This window comes from Coturnix japonica, chromosome 2 (assembly GCF_054131305.1).
Source record: "Coturnix japonica strain WE chromosome 2, WE-NBRP24, whole genome shotgun sequence".
Classification (NCBI taxonomy): Eukaryota; Metazoa; Chordata; class Aves; order Galliformes; family Phasianidae; genus Coturnix; species Coturnix japonica.
In genome coordinates, this window is record NC_140664.1 from 118,890,329 (window position 1) to 118,911,876 (window position 21,548).

At 37.6% G+C, this 21,548-nt stretch overlaps 1 protein-coding gene across 6 annotated transcripts in view; it reads right to left on the minus strand.

The window, feature by feature from the left end:
• Positions 1-21,548, minus strand: part of ANKIB1 (ankyrin repeat and IBR domain containing 1) — a 77,258-nt gene that overhangs the window by 32,942 nt on the left and 22,768 nt on the right. For all 6 annotated transcript variants that reach the window (XM_085540580.1, XM_015853346.3, XM_085540581.1 and 3 more), the window contains exons 2-3: positions 18,281-18,549; positions 5,104-5,404 (exon numbers count right to left, since the gene is read on the minus strand). In XM_085540580.1, the coding sequence (XP_085396706.1) occupies positions 5,104-5,404; positions 18,281-18,468 (489 nt within the window). In that variant the 5' untranslated portion in view covers positions 18,469-18,549. The remainder of the gene's footprint in view (positions 1-5,103; positions 5,405-18,280; positions 18,550-21,548) is intronic.

The following is a 21,548-nucleotide window of genomic DNA, read 5'->3' on the forward strand; positions in this document are numbered from 1 at the left end:
CTGCATCTTGCCAGTAACCCACCAGAAATGGAGTCTTTAGCTAATAAACACTAATTGTGCTGCCCTCATTATCTTGGCAAACTTGTCTCCTGCTATAAACTGATCTGATATAAGCAAGCAAAGCAAATGCCATACAAAAGTCAAGAGTGCATAATTCTGCTGATTTGCACTGATGCCTTTATAACACATACTTAAAATCTAATGGTGCAGCACTCAGGACAATTGCTCACTATTAGAACGATTCACTATATGTCCAAATAAAACCCAAACCTATAATCATTATCTTATTTTCAGACTGTAATAATTCTATCCTGTACTTCAATCATGGAAATTTCAAAACTTTTTTTTTTTTTTTTTAACTTCTAAAAAAAATAAATTCCCACATAAAGACCTGCTCTTCACAACATCTGTTTGATTGTGATCACTCCTTAATTTTCATCTTCAACATGCCATTTTTCTTTAAGCTGTCACTACACAATACAGAGCTAATTTTACAGACCTGGAATAATTCATAGAATGGTTTGGGTTGGAAGGGATTAACCCTACTGCCACAGGCAGGAGGAACACGTAGGTTAGGCTGCTACAAGTCCCATCCAAGCTGGCCTTGATCATTCCCAGGGATGGGGCATCCACAATTTACCTGCACATCCTGAGCAAGCACCTCACTGCCCTCACTGTGAAGAATTTCTTCCTTACATCTAATCAATCCTACACTTTATCAATTTATCAGTATCAACCTTCCTTTATCAATAGCAACCTTTGTCTTGTCACGACATTCCCTGATAAGAAATCTCTGCCTGGTCTTGTAGATTCTTTGAAAACTTTTCCCATGTTGTCCAAAATGAAAAGATATGTAAAAAGCAGAAATTTGTGTCATCAAGGATGACACCATATTTTCTCTTCAAGCAGAATACCAGGTAGAAATTAAGATAATACTAGGATAATTATCAAGATATCCAGCCTACACATACCTTGTTTTCTGTTTGAACTTTTTGACAGTGCTAAAATTTTAGTAACTTGAATTTCATATTCTGTCTGTACATTTTAAACTTCAACATAAATTTAACAGAGTCATAAAAGACACCTTCTGAAGGAGAAAAGTAATAAATAAACTTGGAAGAAGACTCCACAGATTTATGCAGCTCAAAATCCAATATGCAAGATGATGAATGTGTAAACTGACGTTAGGAATGACATCCTATTTCTTTGGTGACACTGTTAAAAAGGCTTACGTCTGTTAAGAAATTAAAAAGATACTAATAATCTAATCATATAAATAATTCAAATAACAAAAAATGCTACTTAATATAACAAATATGCTGTGATAGTGTAATATATCTGCATGAAATCAAATCTATTTTGTATAGAAGTCAAGCCTTTTTTTTCTGTTTAGTGTTTGTAGGTAAGCATGCTAACTTTGCCCAACCTGTCTTTGGCAATGTGCTCCACACAGCTGTTCTGCTCAGAGAAGAAATTAAACACATGTGAATAGAGAAGCATTAAGACTCTGAACAACCTCAGCTAGTAGGTGGTTCACCCACACAGGAATGTGTTCTTTTCCCCATTTCCTTATCTGGGCACAGTGGGGATAGAAGTAACAAGGACTGAGTTTCCCTGAAAAGTTACGGAAAAAAGAGATAGTTAATGCGGAATGCTGCTCTGAAGTGACAGTAAACACCTTGACATGGCATGCAGCAGTTAATACAAGCAAAAGGCACTCAAAGGAGTCCAAGCAACCTTCAATTTACTGAACAGAGTGAAAAAACTTGAGGGTTAGGGGTTTTTGTTTGTTTGTTTTTTGTTTTCAGATTTTTAAATCTCAGGAACAAAGAGATTACTGTCAAATTTTTACTAAGCTCTTTTTCTTGTTTTTCCTAATGTAGTATCGCTGTTCATGTTGAAGGACTATACTGGAAGACTTGTTGAAAGACAATACTGGAAAACTTAAGACTGACTCACGTCAGATCATTTCATGTGAGTTTTATTTTATTTTCACCAGCTTCAGCTCAAAGAGGTTGCTAAGTACTAAGCCACAGTATTCCTCATTTTCTGACATGAAACACATTTATCTTCTGAACAATAATGTTTAGAAATAAATAGATCTGGGGGAAGGCTACATGGAACAACTGTGACTTGAATTTATCAGGCAGCTGGATCAAACAAGTGGTTATTAAAAAACAGAATGAGAGAAAAGTACATGGTCCTTTGCAATTCGTAATTTCTGTTTGTCCGATCTAAAAGAAATAAAAGTTGACAATCAACTTAAGAGCAGTATTAACTTAGACCTAGGATGAAGCCTGATGCTCACTTATAAATTAATCACATCAAAGGAGACACTAAGTCAATCATATAACCTTACAAATAAGGAAAGTTTCACTCTAGTGTACAGGAGTAGCAAGGCAATATCTGTGTGCAGTCTGGTTACTATGAACATAATTAGCTGGATCTGAGAATAATCTATCTAGAAAAGACTGGGAGCTGCCTCCCTGGTGAAACTCAGGACACGTTTAAGAAATGTCTAGGGAAGTGCTGATGACAAACTGCTTGTATGAGGCTTGCAGTGACTACATGGGGCAGAGAAGAGAAGGCCTTAGATTTTGGCTGTGCTACTGGAGGTTAAATATCAGAATCTAAAAGCAGCATCCTCTAAACTCTTCTCATTCTAAAGGATTAGACAGCCAGAGGCTTAATTTACAGAATAGAAAACATCACAGGGAAGCAGATCCATTCATTAGAAGCACAGAAAACTATAAAGGAATGATGATCTTTATAATCACAGTACAAAAAGAGTGCTGGCTATACACATAAAAAGACACCAGCTGAAGTTTTAAAGAGAGGACTAATGAAAAGCTAAAAAATAAAGAGCAGCATACAGTTCAAGTCAGAGCACAGCTAAAGCTGGGCAACTGAAATGACAAATTTTAAATGAGAATGTTCAGATAATATCAGGAAACTTGGCAGAATACAACCAACACAACAAAGCAACACCACTGGACATATTATGTAGGAACCACAGAGAAGTTCTCGGTGTTGGAAGGGTGATGTTGTATTTTATTTTACTTTTTTAGAAGTTCATGGATAAATAAACCGTCTGTGCCAACAAATACCAGAGAATCCCAATGGAATACAATTCTGGTCTTAAACACAAAGGGCATGAATGATCACCTGACCAAATTGCAACAATAGAAGTAGCCTGCTAACAAAGAACAGTAATCCTGCAAGTGTAGAAAAAACAAAGAGAAACTTCAGTCTCCCAGACAGATAAAAGAAAATGCTGTGCTAAAGATAAGTAAATTAAATTTTTAAACTCTGGAAGTGACTGAATCATAGACAAATTAGTTAGCCAGGGTATGAGAGGAAAAGTAACTCCTTACTTTGCTCAGAGAAATGTGTAAGACCTGACTGAAAATGCTGCAGTCAAAGAAGCGCTCAATACCAATTCCCAAAATGTACTTCAGAGTCCATGTCCTTGAAATGATCCACTGCCTAATTTCAGAAAGTGGTACTAAATAAAAGAGTGAAAAAAAATCTAGAGACATCAGAAGAATGTGTCAGGATAGAAGAGCAGGACATATTTATACGGGAACAGGAAGTCAAAGCTGTCGCCAGCTGAAGAAAATATGAAGAACGGTCTGGAAAAAGGTAAATGAAAAAACACAATATATAAGGCTAAACATGTCTTGAACAACGTGCCAAATACATAACAACTCAGAATAATTTCAAAACATCACAGAGTGATATGCCTGTAAAGTGAGTTACCAAACGAAGTGCAAAAGCAATCCCAGCTAACATAAAACAGCAGTGATAGGAATCCAGCTTCTCAGTGGATGTGCTACATAGATCCCCACACTTTATGAAGGACACCAACAAAAGTCTGATTCAAACTGAAGTCTCAGCATGAGAAATTCTAGAATAAATCAATAAACCAAATACTAATGAATCCACAGCACCAGATGGTATTTATTCATGAGGCCTGATGGAATTTAAATGTGAAATTTCTGAACTGTTTATTACAATACGCAACCTACTGCTTTCATCTCTATTAATACAAGATTAGAAGACGGTAAAAGTAACATCAGTACTAAATTTAGCTCCACTGAAAAATGGAAAAGCGGAGAACGGTACAAGAAGCATCACTGAGAGAAACCTGGACAAATTGGAAATAATGAGGAAAATACAGCATTGATTGAAGGAAAGTACGTATGACTAATTTATGAGATATCTCAGAAGTAGACAAAAACACATGTGAAAAGGTGTGCTGATAGTCTATATACAGACTTCCAAAGAATTCAACAAATGCACATAAGAAAAGGAGAAAACTATAGAAAGCTGCTTGACCAAAGTAGTAACTTGTTAAAAGGCACAAAAACAAGGAGAATTCTTGATGCGAAAGTACACACTCTTATGAAAACGTTAGCTGTTTATGAAAATATTAGGTGTGTTACATTGTGTTCTTTAAATTAAATTACTAGCATAATTAAATACTACTTCTCATTATTTGGTATAGTTTAAAAATAAACTTGGTGGGAGACCTTCAAAGTTGTTATGATTTCCCATTACTCATTGCTACCCACTACTTTCACAAACATTAAAGAAATTTTTAATTTGTAAAAAGGCAATTATATTGATGTACGTTAGCACTGATGTAAGGCATCCTATAAAAAAGATGGGCACTGTAAATTAAAGACATCAAACCTGTTCCTGAAACACAGACAGTGTTAGAACTTTAATTTTCCCTTCTCTTTATACATACAGGTATGCTTAGGCCTACCTTTACAGCCTTTTCACCACTGTTACAGACTTGTAATTATTTCCAACTTTTGTAAGCTTATACCAGTTTATTTTGTACTGAAGAGTTTATGTCATAAAGTTAATACAAAAGTAATCCATTTTTTTTCATTGCCTTCTACACAGAAGACATTGTCTTCTACACACTACGTTCCAGGCTGCTTAGTTTTGTCATTTTTTTTTTCAATTAATGAAAATATCAGTCAATTAAAAAGTTAACTCAACCAGATTGTTTTCCTTGAAACAGCCTTGTGAAACACTGTATGTAATTTACTGAAAGCAGTATAAGACTTGCGACTATATATCAACTTTTACCTCGACACAGGTTTTCATCCCTGAGGCAGCAGCATAGTGCAAAGGCGTATTTTTTTTGTTATCAACAGCATCAATAGCTGCTCGTTCATACTGTCCTTCATCCAGCTTTGCTCCCTTCCATTTCAAGATCATTTGCAGGCAGTCTGCTCTTCTGCAATCATCTTCGGAGGGTCTTGTCAGGCGAGGATGAAGAGCTCCTTCTGAGATCATGATCTGAGGTCCCATACACAGTAAGTGCATAGATGTCTCATTGTGCACATTCCGTTTATTCGGGTTACCATCTCTAACAAATAGGAAAGTTCTGCAAAGGAAGGAAAATTGAAGGGAGATAATTAGCACACAATTCCTCTCATATTTTTGAAGTGGAATGGTTCTATTTTGACAATTTTCTTTTCCTTTTGCCAAGATTTTGAGAAGCTACGTGACAGATACTCATTCTTACTAAGTAATTTCTATTAGATATGTTAACATGTTAAGAAAAAAAAGAAGTAATTAATCTACACGCCATATGGTGCTCACAAATTGCTTTAATTACTGTTTTAATGCCTCCCAAAGACAACAAATTGTTTTTATTTTCATTCTGGGGGAAACAGGAGTAAATCAGTCTGTTCAAGAACTCTGTTCAGAACACCGGTCCATGCACCCTCATGAAAAGTTGGGGGAGCATTTTACATCCAGTCGAGCTCTCTTTGGAGTCAATAGCCAAGATCAGGATGAGTTACCGAAATATCAACAGTCCATTTGATTACTTAGAGGGTGGTAAATTTTGGAAGGCCAAGTTTTTTCTAAAATTCTGCATTGTACTGCAAGAAGTGTTATTAAGGTACAAGACTGATTAAACAGATCATTTCTTTTTATCAAGCAAATGTCCACCTCTACCAATAATAGGGGTTGACAAGTCTTTTCTCGGAAAGCTTTAGTTGCTGTTCACAGTGGACAATAAACTATAGCAACAAAAAGGATCAGCTGAGGAATGAGAGGAAAAGAACAGATCAATTCCTGGAATTGCAAATCTGATTCTTGACAGCTCCTGAGACAATATAGCTTTCTGCTGCTTCTTGCCAGCAACGAATTATAGAAATTACAACCCAGTTCCGAAATGGAAGAAATGAGCCATAACATACAAGTCCTGTGAAGCCAAACTTGCCTTATTCTTTTGAGGCATATAATATTAATATAACAAACGTTAAAATACTAATATATTGAGATACTTTTTTTCCTCAAGGGAGGGAGAATGTTAGGAAATGGAAAGAAGATTGTTTCCTTATAAATGGCTATGGGAACACTGCCAAGTAGTGCCTCAGAATGAAATTTTCACAAAACCATTACGATCTTATGAAAAGTTTTGATAGAGAATGGTTCCCTTGCTGTTTTTCACGACCCCATTCCTACACAGCCTAGCAGCATCCTTATAACCCTCCCAGGGTATCTGTCCCTGCTTCTACTGCCTGTGCATTTTCTTCTTGCCTTCAAGTTTGGCCAGCAGATCAGCCATGCTGGACTCTGGCCTTCTTTTCCTGACTTCTCACACCTGTGGATGGAGAGTTCTTGAGCACTAAGGAAAGCTTCTTGAAAGATCTGCCAGCTCTGATCCACTCCGTTGTCCTTGAGGATAGTTTCCCAGGGGGTTTAGCTGTCTTATTCCCTAAACAGGTAGAAGTTAGCTTTCCAATAAATTTAGCATCTCATTTTACTTCTTGTCTGTCCCATGATCTAAGAAATAATTTCCAGGTATCTATATAACAGAAAGTTTGTGAAGATAGCAGACCCCCCCCCCCCAAAGATTCATGTGGAATGAGCTGAGATGAAATTACGATAACTGGCTCAGATCACTTCTGCAATCACTACAGCAGGCTATGGGAAAGCAACAGGATACCAAAAATGCCAGTTCTTATGCAGAAGCACTTGGTAGGAGTTCCTAAGGACAAACACAAGGAGGAGCAGAGATGAAAGGCCTCACCTGGTACAGAGGCCTAGCAGCCTGCTCGGAGTGTGAAGCCAACAAAAACAATTCAGCACTGCAAGCAGGGTGGGCTTTGCCTTTCATATCAAATGAAAATTTATTTCAAAGTTTGAACTTAGTCTGCATAATGTGTTAGACGGCTGCATTAATGAGACCCACAGACTTCAAATGTCAGGAGTATCTTTCAGGTATTCATTAACCAGATCTTTTCCTCCCACCTCAAGTCGCTTTACATCCAGCATAATGACTGCTGCTACATCTTTAACTCAAAGTAAAATGCCACTTTAAAATTCAGTGAAGACCTGTCTGTGATTTCTGTACTGCACTGAAGCACGGCTTTAGCTTTTTTAATTGCCAGAAGGCCTTCACTGTCACCTCCCAAATCACATGAAGTTTCTCTAGTATCTTTAGCTATCTAAACATCACTGTCTAGACTTGGTAACACTACAAAGTACATTTCTGTTTTCTGTTTTTATTTAGCACTTTATCATCACTTAAATTCCATGCTGTGGTATTTTAAAACATGTGATTCACTCCTGAATCAGGTTACAATGCATCTGATTATGGAACAGCATAATGTTTTTGTGGTGACTTGCAAAAGCTGTATCACATACACTTTTTCTTACAAAACATTCTTAAACTTATTTAGAAAACTTACTCTATTTCTCCCAACAACTCTATGATGCTTTTATTTAATAATCCAAATATGTGGAGATTTAATCCATATTAGAATGCCTATATTCTGCAACCTAATATTTTTCCGCTATTTAGATTTACATAGGTGACCTTTGTAGAAGATTCAAGAACTGCACAAATACAAATGCTGTGGAATAAGTAGATGTTTCACATTATACTTATTTTCTGAAAGAGGCTGAAACTGCATAAATGCAAGGCCTGTCAAGCCAGTATCCCTTTTCAAGACCAAAAACTCTCTCTAAAGAGTTAATTTAAAAGTCAGCTTTAGTAGCAAGTAACTATTGCTACGAATTTCTTTCACATAAAATTAAGCTTCATGGAAAAGTACAATAAAACTCTGGTTTTGAGAAGTTATAGAATAAAATCAATATTTATAGAATAAAATCATACTTAGGGTGGAAAAGACCCTTAAAATCATCAAGTCAAACCATCAACCTAAAATGAGAGTGATAAAGTCCTGCCCACTTGCAGGTATCTATATTAAACAAATGATTATGATTAAGACATAGGATGGGTTTAAATCTTTTAAACCATCACTGTGCTAAATAAATCCAATGCACCTCTATGAAAGACCATACTTCTAACATCAACATCTGCCCTTCTGTGAAAATTATGTGGTAAAAGAGTGTCTAACTATCTCTAAATAAGTCAAACTCTTCAATAAGAAACGCCTTCTGTATGCATCTCTCAATGTTCACTTAAAATACAAGCAAACTTTCTAGAAGAATTTTGTGGCTTCTGTAAACATTGTTTGTGAGGGAAAAAGAAAAACAAAACAATTTTACATAGGGACAATTACTTGTTTGTTGCTAACTTTCTGTGTCTTATAAATGGGTATGACAAACACCAGAGCTAGCAAAGGCAACCATCACCTGACTCTGGAAGCATAAAAAGCATCCCCATGTTTTTCTTTTCTTAATAATTTCCAAAAATCAAAGGAATGCCCAAGGCTGAAAATCCATGACTTTAAGTTCAGAGAAGATGACTAATGTCCAAAGAAGGGTAAATTAATAGGTTTTGTACCCACACGTTCATTATTTGACAGGGTTCCATTTTTACCAATGGTATTTGGTGCGTAACACTTTCAAAGCTCAGTGCCATAGACCCATCTGATCTGGCTCGTAACTTCAGAGGTATAAAAAGCTACATTTTGCTTGGAAATGTACTGGTAGAGTGAAAAAAAAAATATACTGCAAATGGGAAATACCATGTAATCACAAGACAGTCACACTTTTCTTTAGTTACAGCTTCCAGATCTTGCATCAAGCTGTAGCGCTCTACAGAATCCAAACTTGAGGTGACAAACACATGAAAAAAAGTGTTGTAAAAGTGGCAAAAAAGAAATGTCTGTAACATTTACACCTACTACTATCCATATTTGCACAAGAGCAGCAAGAGACTCGAGATAATTAGGCTGTGAATTTGAATAATAAACAACTGACACATTCCCCCACTCTGAGAAACATCAACACAACTATTTCATCAGGTTTTAATAAAAGTAGGGATGAAAACCACTACATTTATTGTCTGTTTCTCAATGTAGATGCTACAAAATAGACTTATTTATAGCCATACACATTTATACATATATAGATTCATGTACACATATAACATATGAAAATATATCTACATCACAAAAATAAAACCAAAATAAAAGCCATTGTAAAGTGAAATTGCAAGGCACTTAGTATACCATATAATGCAAAATGCACTACTTTAAACAAGGTGTACTAGAAAAGGTACAGCAACAAGGTAATCTAATCTGCACAGGCTTCTCCTTCAGAATATTTCTTCTGGTTCTTGAGTTAGCAAGCTCAGTGAAGTTCAGCTCACTATTTAAAAAGTTAACATTGAGTAAGTGAAATCTAACAGCGTTTTGAGCAAGTATGGATAAGCCACGAGTTACAAAAATACAGAAAAAAGCCAAGCATTTTTACCCAGTCATTTGAGACTATCAACAACGAATTAAACCACAGTTGCTTCCAAACACGGCAGGCCAATACTGATGCATTTAAACTTTGAATAATGATGGATATTTCATTAATATGAACTTCCCCTCCACCCCCTTAAAACATACTGTAACAAATAACTATACTGTTCTAAAAAGCACTTAATCTTTTTTGTCATGACTAATAGCTGTAGAGAAGTATGGACTGGTTTAAATAAGTATTTGCCTGATGTTGACAGCCACATTGAATAACAACAATTATTGATACTTTTATTCATTAGATGGTAGTAGGAAATTATTAGCATTTACAGGTTTTTCTCTCTTTCCTGAAGATTCTTAAGTGTATGGGAAACTGGTAATCACAGCCTGAACCTCTGATTAATCAGCTGAGGCAAGTGTCAGATCAGCTGTGGGAGCACAGGTTAGGGTAATTCAGCTGTGCTCCCAGAAGGGGTGGAGCTTGACTCCACCTCTTCTAGACTTCATTTAAGGGCTGACCACCACTAAGGCAGCATCTCTTGGAGACTGCTTCAGTGTTTTTCAGCCAGACTGAAAGCTTCTATACTGGTGAGTTTTTCTTATTGATAACCTTTTGAATATTTATCACCATCCTTCTTGTATTATTACCATCTTTGTATTATATTCACCTTACACTTAAGCTTCTCCTACATCCCAAGGATCTGTACGTAATAATAAAAAAATAAAAAAAATAGGATTCAGTGACTATTTCTGTTCTAAGGTAAAGAATCTTCTGATAGATTATTATTAAACTCAGCCTATTTATTAAAAACAAACCAAACAAACAAAAACAAAAAAAAAAAACAACAAACAAACCAACAAACCCACAAAACTCCAACAATGAAACACCATGGAACCATTACAATTTTTTTTTAATGTCTTGAGTTCAGCTTACTTCTTGCCTAAGAACTGTTACTAACACTGTCAGAATTCCTGTAAACACTAATAATCTTCTGCTAAAGGAAGGTTCAAGGTTATAACAGTGACTGTTTGGGCTATTGGCAAAATGTGGGAACCAGTGGAGAGGCAAGCACGGATACTGCATTGCTGATAGAAGTCTGCAAAGAGTTAATTATTTACTCTGAAATCTCAAGTCTTCACAGACATTTTAAGATCTCATATGTCAAGGACTTCACTCTAGCCCCAGATCTTGTATTTTTCCTAATCAGGAATGCCTTCCATTTTTTCCCATTCATATGACTCCTACCGAGTACATTACATCTGGCAAAATGAATTAAATCAATTTCCTGAGTACTCAAACAATTTCTGCAGATTTTCATAGATAACCACTCATTTGAGGATCAAGTCCAGAGCTCGGTGCATATGAATCAAATCTCAGAGCAACTGAAGGTTCAAATGAAATTCTTTGACTCTGCCAACGTTTGCTCTTCCACTTATGGGCTTAACGTAATGTTCAGTACAAAAATACTGCCTAGAACTCAAGCATTGTCTTCAGCTCAATAAAGTCTTAGAATCTGTTTTACTGTATTGCTGCAATTTCACTTATTGCCTTCCCAAATACCTTGTTTTCCAAAAGATTATTGCAGTGACTAAAAGTAGGTCAGCAGCTGGTCTGGCTCCAGCTCTGGACTGACTCACATTAACGTAGCATCCTACCACCTAAACACATTTAAGAAAGATATTACATAGATATATATCAACAAGAACTTGCTGTTTTCCTTACTAAAAAAAAGCCAAACATATTGAAAAGTTGTAGTGGCTTTGTGTCAACTATTATGACCGAGTATGACTTTCTGCAGAAGTAACCTTTGGCTTGGTACAACAAAGACAACCAAGAGGGACAATGCACAGGAGTGTCAAAGGGATACAAAGGAATTGTGGAGCACAGATACAAACTATGCTAAAAGCAATGGACACAAAACTTGGCCAATCTTTCCAGTGGACCAAAACCAATCATGCTTTATACAAGGTTCTAAAGCCTGTTAGAAGGAACAGCAACACCAAAACACAGAATTAAATCAATCCTCATATGAGAAGGTATCAAGATCTTTAAGTTACCTTTAACTGATGAGTGACTGGATTTCATTTTTGGGTGACCTCAGCTTGGCCTGCTGGACGGCTAGGAATGCTGCTTCCATGATTCCATGCCACTTCTGGCTTCTATTTCAGTATTTTAAATAAGATTTTAAAAGAAGAGGAGTTGTGTGCCAAATTAGAGCAGCTTCCAACTGAACTGGCTGCTTACCAGCAACTTTTGTGACTTGAAGCCTTCTGTAATGCAAAATCTGTATGATATTCATCACTTTCTCTGGCCCCTCACCCTATTTATTTCTTTAGAGCTAGAACAAATTCCCAAACTTTGGTGTGATCTTCTCAGCTTTCTTTCCAAATACATCCTTTGAACTCGTTTTCTTTTTTTTTTTTTCTAAAAAGACTGCCCACATGGAATGCTCCTCTCAAGTAGCTGAGATTATTTTAGATTGGTTTAAAAAATTGTCAGATGAAATAATAACCATGAAGCTACCAAGGAATGGGTTCATCTTTACCATTTAAACACATAGCTTTGTATTTCTGTGCAGGGACTGTTATCTTCCTATCAGCTTGTAAATCATCTTGCAGTGTATGACATCTAGTGTTGATATTATTTATATAGAAGCAATGATGGAATTACACAGCCAGTACTAGCAGGTTTTTTATCCCTTCTACTCTTTCTACAATAGCGAATGTATTACAAAGATTGTCTCATCTTCCTCTCTCCTTTCTTTCAGAAAAACCCATTCAATCTGCGTGTTGCTTGATGTTTAATGACATCAATAGCAGAGGCTTTTTATTTCCCTTAAATATCTCAATGAAGTGATTTTATTTAAATTGGAAAATGTATGAATTTTAAACATTGACTCATCCACAGTCTATATATAATGTCACTGAATACGTTAGCTGGATATAGCATTTAGCAATGAAAGTCTGTCAGATTTCTGTTTATCAGATACTCCAAGTCTCCCAGCCATCATTCCTATGAGCCAGTAGACCACTCTGCTGACAAAGCCATGTGTTCCCAACTCCAGGGTTAGGCCACCTGACACAATGATTCAGCAGGTACCAGCCGCCTTGACAATCACAAACACTACGTGGTACAAAACTTAGTCACCCTGGTAAAAAGGACCAAAAAAGCTATACTCTGCTTCTTTACAGCTCAAAAGTAATTCTACTTTGACTGTGATCAAATAATTGCAGGATTCTATTAAGGAAAAAAATAACACTGAATAAAGAATCTAAAAATGTACTGTATTCATACATGTCACCAATGAGGGATCTTATTTTTACAGTATTAGATTTTCAAGAAAAGGAAAATAAGTATAATATGGTAACAGGTTATACAGGTTAATAACAGGTTAATAACATAACATAAATAGTCTTTAAGTGCAGGGAAGAGCACATAACCTGATGACTTTGGTTTTATAAAAGTTGCAGAAAATCCTGGTAACAAGGAGAAGTAGTATCTAAATACACTCAACAGAAGCATCTGTAACTAGAGAGCAAAAATACCTTTTGCTTTGTTTCAGCGGGATTCATCCCAATTTCTAGACTCTTCTGTAACTGGAAACCTTCGCTTTTAATGCTCTGGAAACAAAAGCAGCTTCACAAGCTGTTACTGTCTCATTGCTTCTATTTACTTCTCCCCGTGTTCTGCTGAGGACCAGTAGTAACTGCTCCAAATGAGCCAGTTTGGGCTTGAATTCTCAAAAAGAGCTAAGATGTAGCTGTATAAAGGGCCTGAACATGAGGAAAAGCTTCTTTACCCTGAGGACACAGAGCACTGGCACAGGTTGCCCAGAGAAGCTGTGGAGCCTCCCTTCTCTGGAGATCTTCAGATCCTGCCAGGAGACGATGCTGCGCAATGTGCTCTGGGTGGCCCTGCTTGAAGAGGGGGCTGAACATGATTACCTCCAGGGATCCCTTTCACTCAGTCTCTTTATGTGTCTGAATATGATAAAAAATACTTTAAAAATAATAATCTGTCATAGATTCAAAAGGCTCCCAAGTTAAACTACGACAATGAAAGTCACACCACAACATATGCTGCAGAATTACAGGTTATCTAAGAAGGTGCTCTTTGTCTGCACTGTTTTATATCCAGTCACTAAACACAATTAATTAATCTTAATTAATCTTTCTGAATAAGAATCAAGACTTTCATTCATAATGGACTATGATAAATCTTAATAGTGGAATAAAATCAATGTATATGTTGCACAAAGCTCTCAAATTCAAAGTGCTACATATGCTTTTATGTTTCTGATGGTTATGTAACTTCTTATTTTACTTCCAGAAGTCTTGTCCATTATCCACTGATGACTTACCTATTAATTAAACTGTGATGAACAAAATCTGAATGGCAAATCTGAATAGTTAGGGTTTTGTAACACAGATGACCTTTCTGAACTAGGAAGGTTTCTATTAGAAACCAAGGCAAACTTCTCTGAAAGTCAATGCTGAATTTAAGTAGCTACACCAGATATCCACAGACTGTAACAGAAAATCACTGAGTGAATGGCACTCAAATTGTTCTCATGATATTTACAATACCTGTGGCTTTCTAGAGAGATGTTAAGGTGCATTTTTTCTCTTTGTTCCTTTCTGTTTTTAATAAAAGGCCACAGCATGACTGGGGCTGTCAAATCCAAAAGCTCATGGGTGGCAAGGCTCCCCAGATGGAGTCTCAAACAGAGGTGAGGCCATGCGCGTATCACATTCATGCACGTGCATGCAATATGTGTATATTACATGTGGATCCACACAGACAGAAACACTCACACAAACAGCAGTGAGGGTCCAGTGTGAGCAGTGTGAGCACAAACAGCATCAATGATCCATATACCATTCCACTCTATTGTTGAGCAGGATGAAGGTCCAACAGTGGGCAAAATATACAAATGAACAGCACTGATCCTGACTTACTGACTTACCCTCAGTAAGCAGCCTTGGATGCTGTTGATCCCGTAACTGGCTCTGGATGGCCTGGTTCTTCCAATTACCTTACACACCCATGCACATGTGATGCAGGTCCCCAGTAATGTGCTTCAGGCACTCAAAAACTCCCAGCACCTCATGCACTTAAGGACATATGCAGATTGATCTCTCTGCCTCCTGGCTGACCTGCACACAGCTCCCAAGGCACTGACCCTACTTGCTGGCTCCTACAGTTTGATCCCCATTAGTGACAGAACAATGACAATCATACTGATATAACATGCACGTGTTCTGGTCTTTCCAGCTTGCTGGCACCACAGGCTCAGGGACTTCAGCTGTTGGCGCTTAGGCCTCTATAAAAAACACGCACAAAACAGAGTCCCATCACACAGAGCAACACTTAGAAATAGCATATAATGAGGTCAGAATGGACAGCAGAAGACCAGGCACAGGACATGGGCAAACACATCAACCAGCCAGTTGGTTGGGCACACAAAACGAGCCACTGGGAACCACTGAATCCTACACAGCCTTTGGGAGTTTCATGTGGTACTCTGAATGTTCTCGTTTGTGCTAACTAGTCACAATCAGCAGTTTTTGTTTCTTAAACATTAAATGCTCAGTAAAAGAAGGAGATCTGTCAGCTAAACATTATTTTGGGCTGCAGACCAAATAAAAGTTTTATATTAACTGAATGCCTACCTATTTTCCCTTTATTTTATTTTATTTCAACTTCTCTAATATATCAAAGCTTTCTATAATACTCATGAAAAATTACCACAGGTACAAATGTAGTATTTTAACACATTCTTGCTGAATCTAGTGAAAGGAAAATACATTAATTGCTCGTTTACACAGTTATACAAATAAGTGTGGGGCTACTGCGCGGTTATACACTACATGCAGTTTCTAGACTGTAAAAGCTAGATGAAAAACACAGCAACTGGATGACTCAGATTGCTGACCTGGTGTAAAACAACTGCGTGATTAAAAACATTTGAGGAATTTTTCTGAGTGTATTTCTGCCAGTAGAGTTTGTGCTGGATTATATAAAGGCAGGTCAGCAGAAGAGTTTTACTTCGAGACCTTTTAACCTCTTCTCCAGATTCTTCTGTTACTTCACTTCTAAGATGATTACACCAGGATGTCCTCAGTTCTCCTTCATCATAAACACAGTGTCTGTGCTTTCACTGAGCCTTTCAACTGCCACCACCAGCTATCAGACAATCAGGGTGTCTGGCCATTTGTTTTAGTACAGGGCAGCAGCACTATCAGACAAGCTATTTCTGAGCATCATTCTGAACTACATGTAAGCGTAGCCACAGATTCCCAAATATTTAAAATGTTCCATAAATAAATATACAGTACCATAAGCATTGTGAACATCCCATAATAGCAAATCTCTCTCTAAACATATACAGATTAAAAATCATTTATATTTAGCTACTGTACCCCATCTGTAAATCAAAGTATTCATTTCAGTATTCCAGTTATTTAATCTTTCCCTGTATCCACATGAAGAGGCTTAAGTGGGAATCATTTGTGTCCTTCCTAGCACCAACTCAGTAAACAGGCACACTGCAAGTCCTACCATTTCTTTTAGATAAAAAGGCATATTCTTTTTAGTGTAGTATCTGTCACAGATGATTTTTGAACAAATTAGTTACAAGGACAGCAGAAAAACAAGCAGGAAAAAGAACCTCAACAAAACAGTAATTCCAACAGCACAGGTTTTTAGTAGCAGACACCAGCAAACACAGATACCTTCACAGTATTTATTAGCAAAAAAAAACGTACTGCAAATATTGGACACAAACTAGGAAAATGAATGATTCATCATTTGTTTATAATGTGTGCAAAATAAAACTGAGTTTTGCTGTGAGACTTTGAAGCCATGTAGCTAGAAGTAAAATGTCATTTCTAAATTACTAATTATTTTTAATGCAAAGCAGTTATTCTAAATCTCATCATAATGGCAAAATATGAATTAACTAATGGATTGCTCAGCAGTCAGTAATTATGACTCCATTTCTTTCCATATATGCAAACAACTTCATATATTCTTTTAATGAGGCTGTGTTTTCTTAAATTGAGAGAACCAACCTGTAAATTTCAGACAGAAAAATCACATGAAATGTAAATAAAATCTGAATGCTATTTTGTAGCATGTTTATCTAAGTTTTTGCTACAATTGAAGAATCAGAAATGAGAATGTTTTGAGGATACTAGGAAATTTTAAAATGACTCAACAGTGAAATTAAAGGATCAATTAAGCGGGAGAGAAGAGAAAAATATTTAGCAAAAAATCAAGGCAGATGAGAAATCATGAAGCATAAAAAACTGAAGAAAAAAATACAGTGGCAGGCCTGGCAAGTGGCTTGTAGCTTCAGCACAGAACATACCACAGGCACATCATTTGTAGATATAAGCACAGCAATAAAACGTATATTAACAGTAGGATGGTTCAGCAGAGGTCTCTGTTCCATTTCCTAAAGTAAGTAGGAGGCTATTAATGAAATTCTCTCTAACTCATTATTGACCTGGTTTCATCTGGGACTGAGTTGCTTATACTTTCAAAGTGTTTGGTATGATGCTATGCGTTGGCCTCAGGAGAAAAACAACGTTGACAATATAGAGATGTTCTGGGTGTGGTTGAGTGGTGCTGTGAGGAACCAATGACATTTACATTTTTCAGCTTCTCCTATTGTCCTGCCAGTGAGAGGAGCTGAGGGGCGACACAAGGTGCTGGGGGAGGACAGAACCAGGACAGCTGACCTAAATGGGCCAAAGGGATATTACATACCATGTGACATCATGCAAAAAAAAACTTGAGAAACAGTGGGGAGTTGGCTGGGTGGACAGCCCTTGCTTGGGGACTAGTTGGGTTAAACCACAACTACCTACTGAAGAAAAGGTTCAGCAATGTTTACTCAGAATTAAATTCATGAAATACTAGGCTGGAACAGCTTGTACGTGTGATTTCTGGACATGGATAAGATGTGAAACTCCATGATGTTAATCTTTAATTGGCCTTAGATCACTGACAAAAATAGGCAAGGATGGAAGCAGCTAACATTAGAGACTGCTGTATGTATTGACCAGCAATAACACATTTGCTAATATTCAAATTTGCTGCTATTATCCAAAATGGAAAATATAACTGGGTAATAAAGAATAAATACATATTGTCCCATCTGAAAGTCTACACAATCAGTGTGGTAACCATTCATTATGACACAAAATGATTCTTATAAAACAGGAAAACACAAAGGTTCCTTCCAACCCAGACCAATCTATGATCAAGAACAGTAAAACAGTCATTATTTTCAAAGAGCCGTGGTATAGGAGTCTTCAGGAAGCAATCTGAAATTGTCTACATTAATGTTATGGAGAGAGAAGACAAAGTCACTAAAAATAAAATTAAAATCTGTTATGCCAGACTAGGATTATAGGCTAATTTGTTTGGTTTTCTACTACTATTTGAAAATGTCACAAATTCTGCTGTAACACACGTACATAAATACATTCATATGCACACATGCAGTATTTATAACCTACCTAAAACTCTGGAATTTCTTAGATCAGTTATTGAGACAAAAAAAATACTGAATTCCACTCACCCCAGGATACGGTTCATTCCATGCCTAGCAGCATAATGGAGTGGAGTATTGTGCTGGTAAGTTTCTCCATAAGAAGTATTTGGGTCAAGAGTTTCTTTCAGTTGAGGGTTGCTCTCATATATTTGGCAGGCCAGATTTTCATCTCCGTTTATAAGAGCTTTGCGGAATTTGGTGGTTGTATTTCCCATGTTGCTATTCTAGCTATCGATGGCAATCTTTCCTTTCCCCTTCATCCACTTGTTGTGAGGTTCTGTAACATGCTTCACAGCCTAAAAAGACAAACAGTATGGTAGTTATTTGTAAAGCACTCCTTCTCAGATGAATTAACCTAGAGCTGCAGCACTGTAAGCATGCACGTGAAGAGTACTTAGGGCCTAAAACTTCTGCTCAGGAATTCCTGAAGTCCTTATAGGTAGGATACACACAAATTCCCAATTATTCACAGATTATTTCCCTATTGTGTATTTTCATTACAGATACTCTTCAAACATATAGAAAATATAAAGAGGACCAATATACATCTGTATTAACAGACATGGATGAAAAGTTAATTTCCATGAAAGAGAAGCAAATAAGAAACTAGAAGTGATTTCAAAACATAGCACAACCAAAGACAAATCCTTCAATAGAGGTAAAATTCTTCAAAATCATGCAAGAAACACGACCTCAGTTTAACTGTTACTTAAAGAACACCAGGTAAAATACGCTTGAAGGACCTATGCATATGTAGGTGGGTGAAAACAACACTTTTTTGTGCTGGACGGATCAATACACACAGACACAGGAATCATTACAGCCCCATCCTAACAGTTGTGCTAAGGAGATTCTTTAAAACATAAAGCTCACTTTTAAAACAACAGCTGCAGAATGACAGTGACTGGGTCCATACAATGCTAGGCAGCACTGCCAGTTGTTGTGCTCTACAATCTCTTGCATTTACCTGATGTGGGGGACCAGCAGACCACACTTATACGAGGACTGGGCAAGCAGAGTGTCTGAGCTCAGGAGATAGGATAGGAGAAGCTTATCGAGCAGTCTGAATGGGCATGCTCTGTTTTGTGTCAGGGGGACAGAAAGGGGACTCAGAACCAAGCAGCAGCTGGTAGCTCAGTGAACCTTCGGGAGGTCTGTTGTGCATGAGTCACCACATGCAGACCGCTCCATGCCAGATCCTTCCCCCACAGCATACACTCTGAGATGCAAATATGCCAGGCACAGCACGATAGGACACTGGAATTGATTGTGTTGGGAATGTACAATCAGGCAGGACAGGAGCTGATACGCACCCACTCCCTTGTATTCTACTCAACAAGTGCAATGACTACTTGGCAAACAAAAGAACTACCTCAAACTTCTGCATTTGCTTGTCTGCACAGTTACTGGTGCCCAGGCCAGCTCTATACAGAAAAAAAATCAGATGAATGTAAAGGGTCTAAAGCTGCAGAAAGTCTCAGGGAATCGCGATGTGAATGAAATCCATGTGAGAGGGATTTGGGGAACACTAAGGAAAAGCTGCAATGCTATACTTTTGTTCCCACAGAAATGTTCTCTCATGAGTTGCTTTCAACTACTACTGTGGACTTGCACATCACATTAATAGCAAACGTATCAAAGAGCAGGAAGAGCACACATGCACACCTTTACTGGGCATCTTTGTATGGCTGCAGTTTGCTCAGATTCAGTACTACATGAGTGCAACTTTCTGCAGTTCTGCAGTTACTCTAATGGGTCACTTGGTGAAGATAAGGGAAAACACCCTCATGTCACCAGGGTATACGGCAGCCTGGGCCACCCTAGAAGGAGAACAATGACTGTGGTGGCCTCTATTTTAGTCCCCTTTCCCTTCAAATCTCCAGTGAAGCAATCCCCATTTTGGATTAGTTGTGTCCTACTGCTTGATGCCAACATGGGATGACCGGTCTGCTACAGCAGCTGACCCAGCACGCTGAGCATGTTGCCCTGTGATCTCCCCTAAAGTCAGGGGCAAGCCCCTGTGAAGCAGCTGGACATTCACATCACAAGGTATAAGCAGGTATTCTGAAAGCAGAAGCATGTCTATTGTACAGGCAAGCCAAAGCCCAACATGAATACTGTAGCATTTGGTATCTTCCTGTTGTCTCTGTATTTTATAACATAAGCATGCAGATACTATATTCATGTTTTTCAAGAAAGCCCCTATATGTTCACATTACCATGTCACAGCTTCTGGTACTTCAGATCGGTGTGCTTCCAGATAACACAAACAACTACACTACTGTGAATATTCAATAGTTGTAGGCTTTAATAAAATACAGTAAACATCATAGAAAAACCTCTCTTTTCAATAAACCAGCAGTGCATATTACCCTCTACATAAAAACAAAATAAAGCCCAAAGCTTTCAGGAGCTGAGATCTTAAAAATAACTTGAGAGAATGACTTCCAGTCACATTTGTTAATAAGGAAAGCTTATGATGTTACAGTATCTGCTAATCCCTATCGACTACCAACAGCTCTCGAGACTACAAACCAGACAAGAAAACATGTCTTTTCTTCAAAACTTCAGGCAAATCAATAATGCAGATCCCACCGGTGCCCTCAAAGAGCAAAAACACACAGTAAACCTCTTGTATCATTAGGAGGTATCAGCATCAGTTGCTGTGCACTTATTTCTGGAACTCAGCACATGGATTGCTTCCGTCAGCTGCAGAACATGCTGCCTCTTGCCCCACCTGGCACATCAAACAAACCTGGCTATGGGCAAGCGAGGCTGCTAAGAGACTATAAGGAGATACGGGGCCATGAGGGAACCTGAGAAGAGGCTGGAGCACAGTGAGATTGCTGAGATCCTGAAGCAGAAATCTGTATGTATTTGGACAGAGGGCTGGGAATGCATGGAGGAACTGAGAGCCTGAGTAGGGTGGATGCAGTATAGAAATGGCAGAAATTTAAACTTCATTACTGCACGCTGAGAGATCTATTTATTTTTTGATGTAGTACGGATATAGTACATGGTAGAACAGTCTTCAAAAATGAATAATATAAAAGACGTAAGCACACTGCTCAAAATATTATGTACATTACCATAACATCTGGCAAATTCAGGAATATGCAGCAAGTACTGCAAAACTGACATCTGCTTCCATAAAAAAAGCCCTACAGCCTATGTGCACACTTAAGGGCTATATATGATACAAACAAGATACAGAAAGGTGAGCAACATAATACAGTCAAATACTGCTCTACATGTACGGACCACTCTCCAAATCTCAAGACTCTCAGAGTCAAAG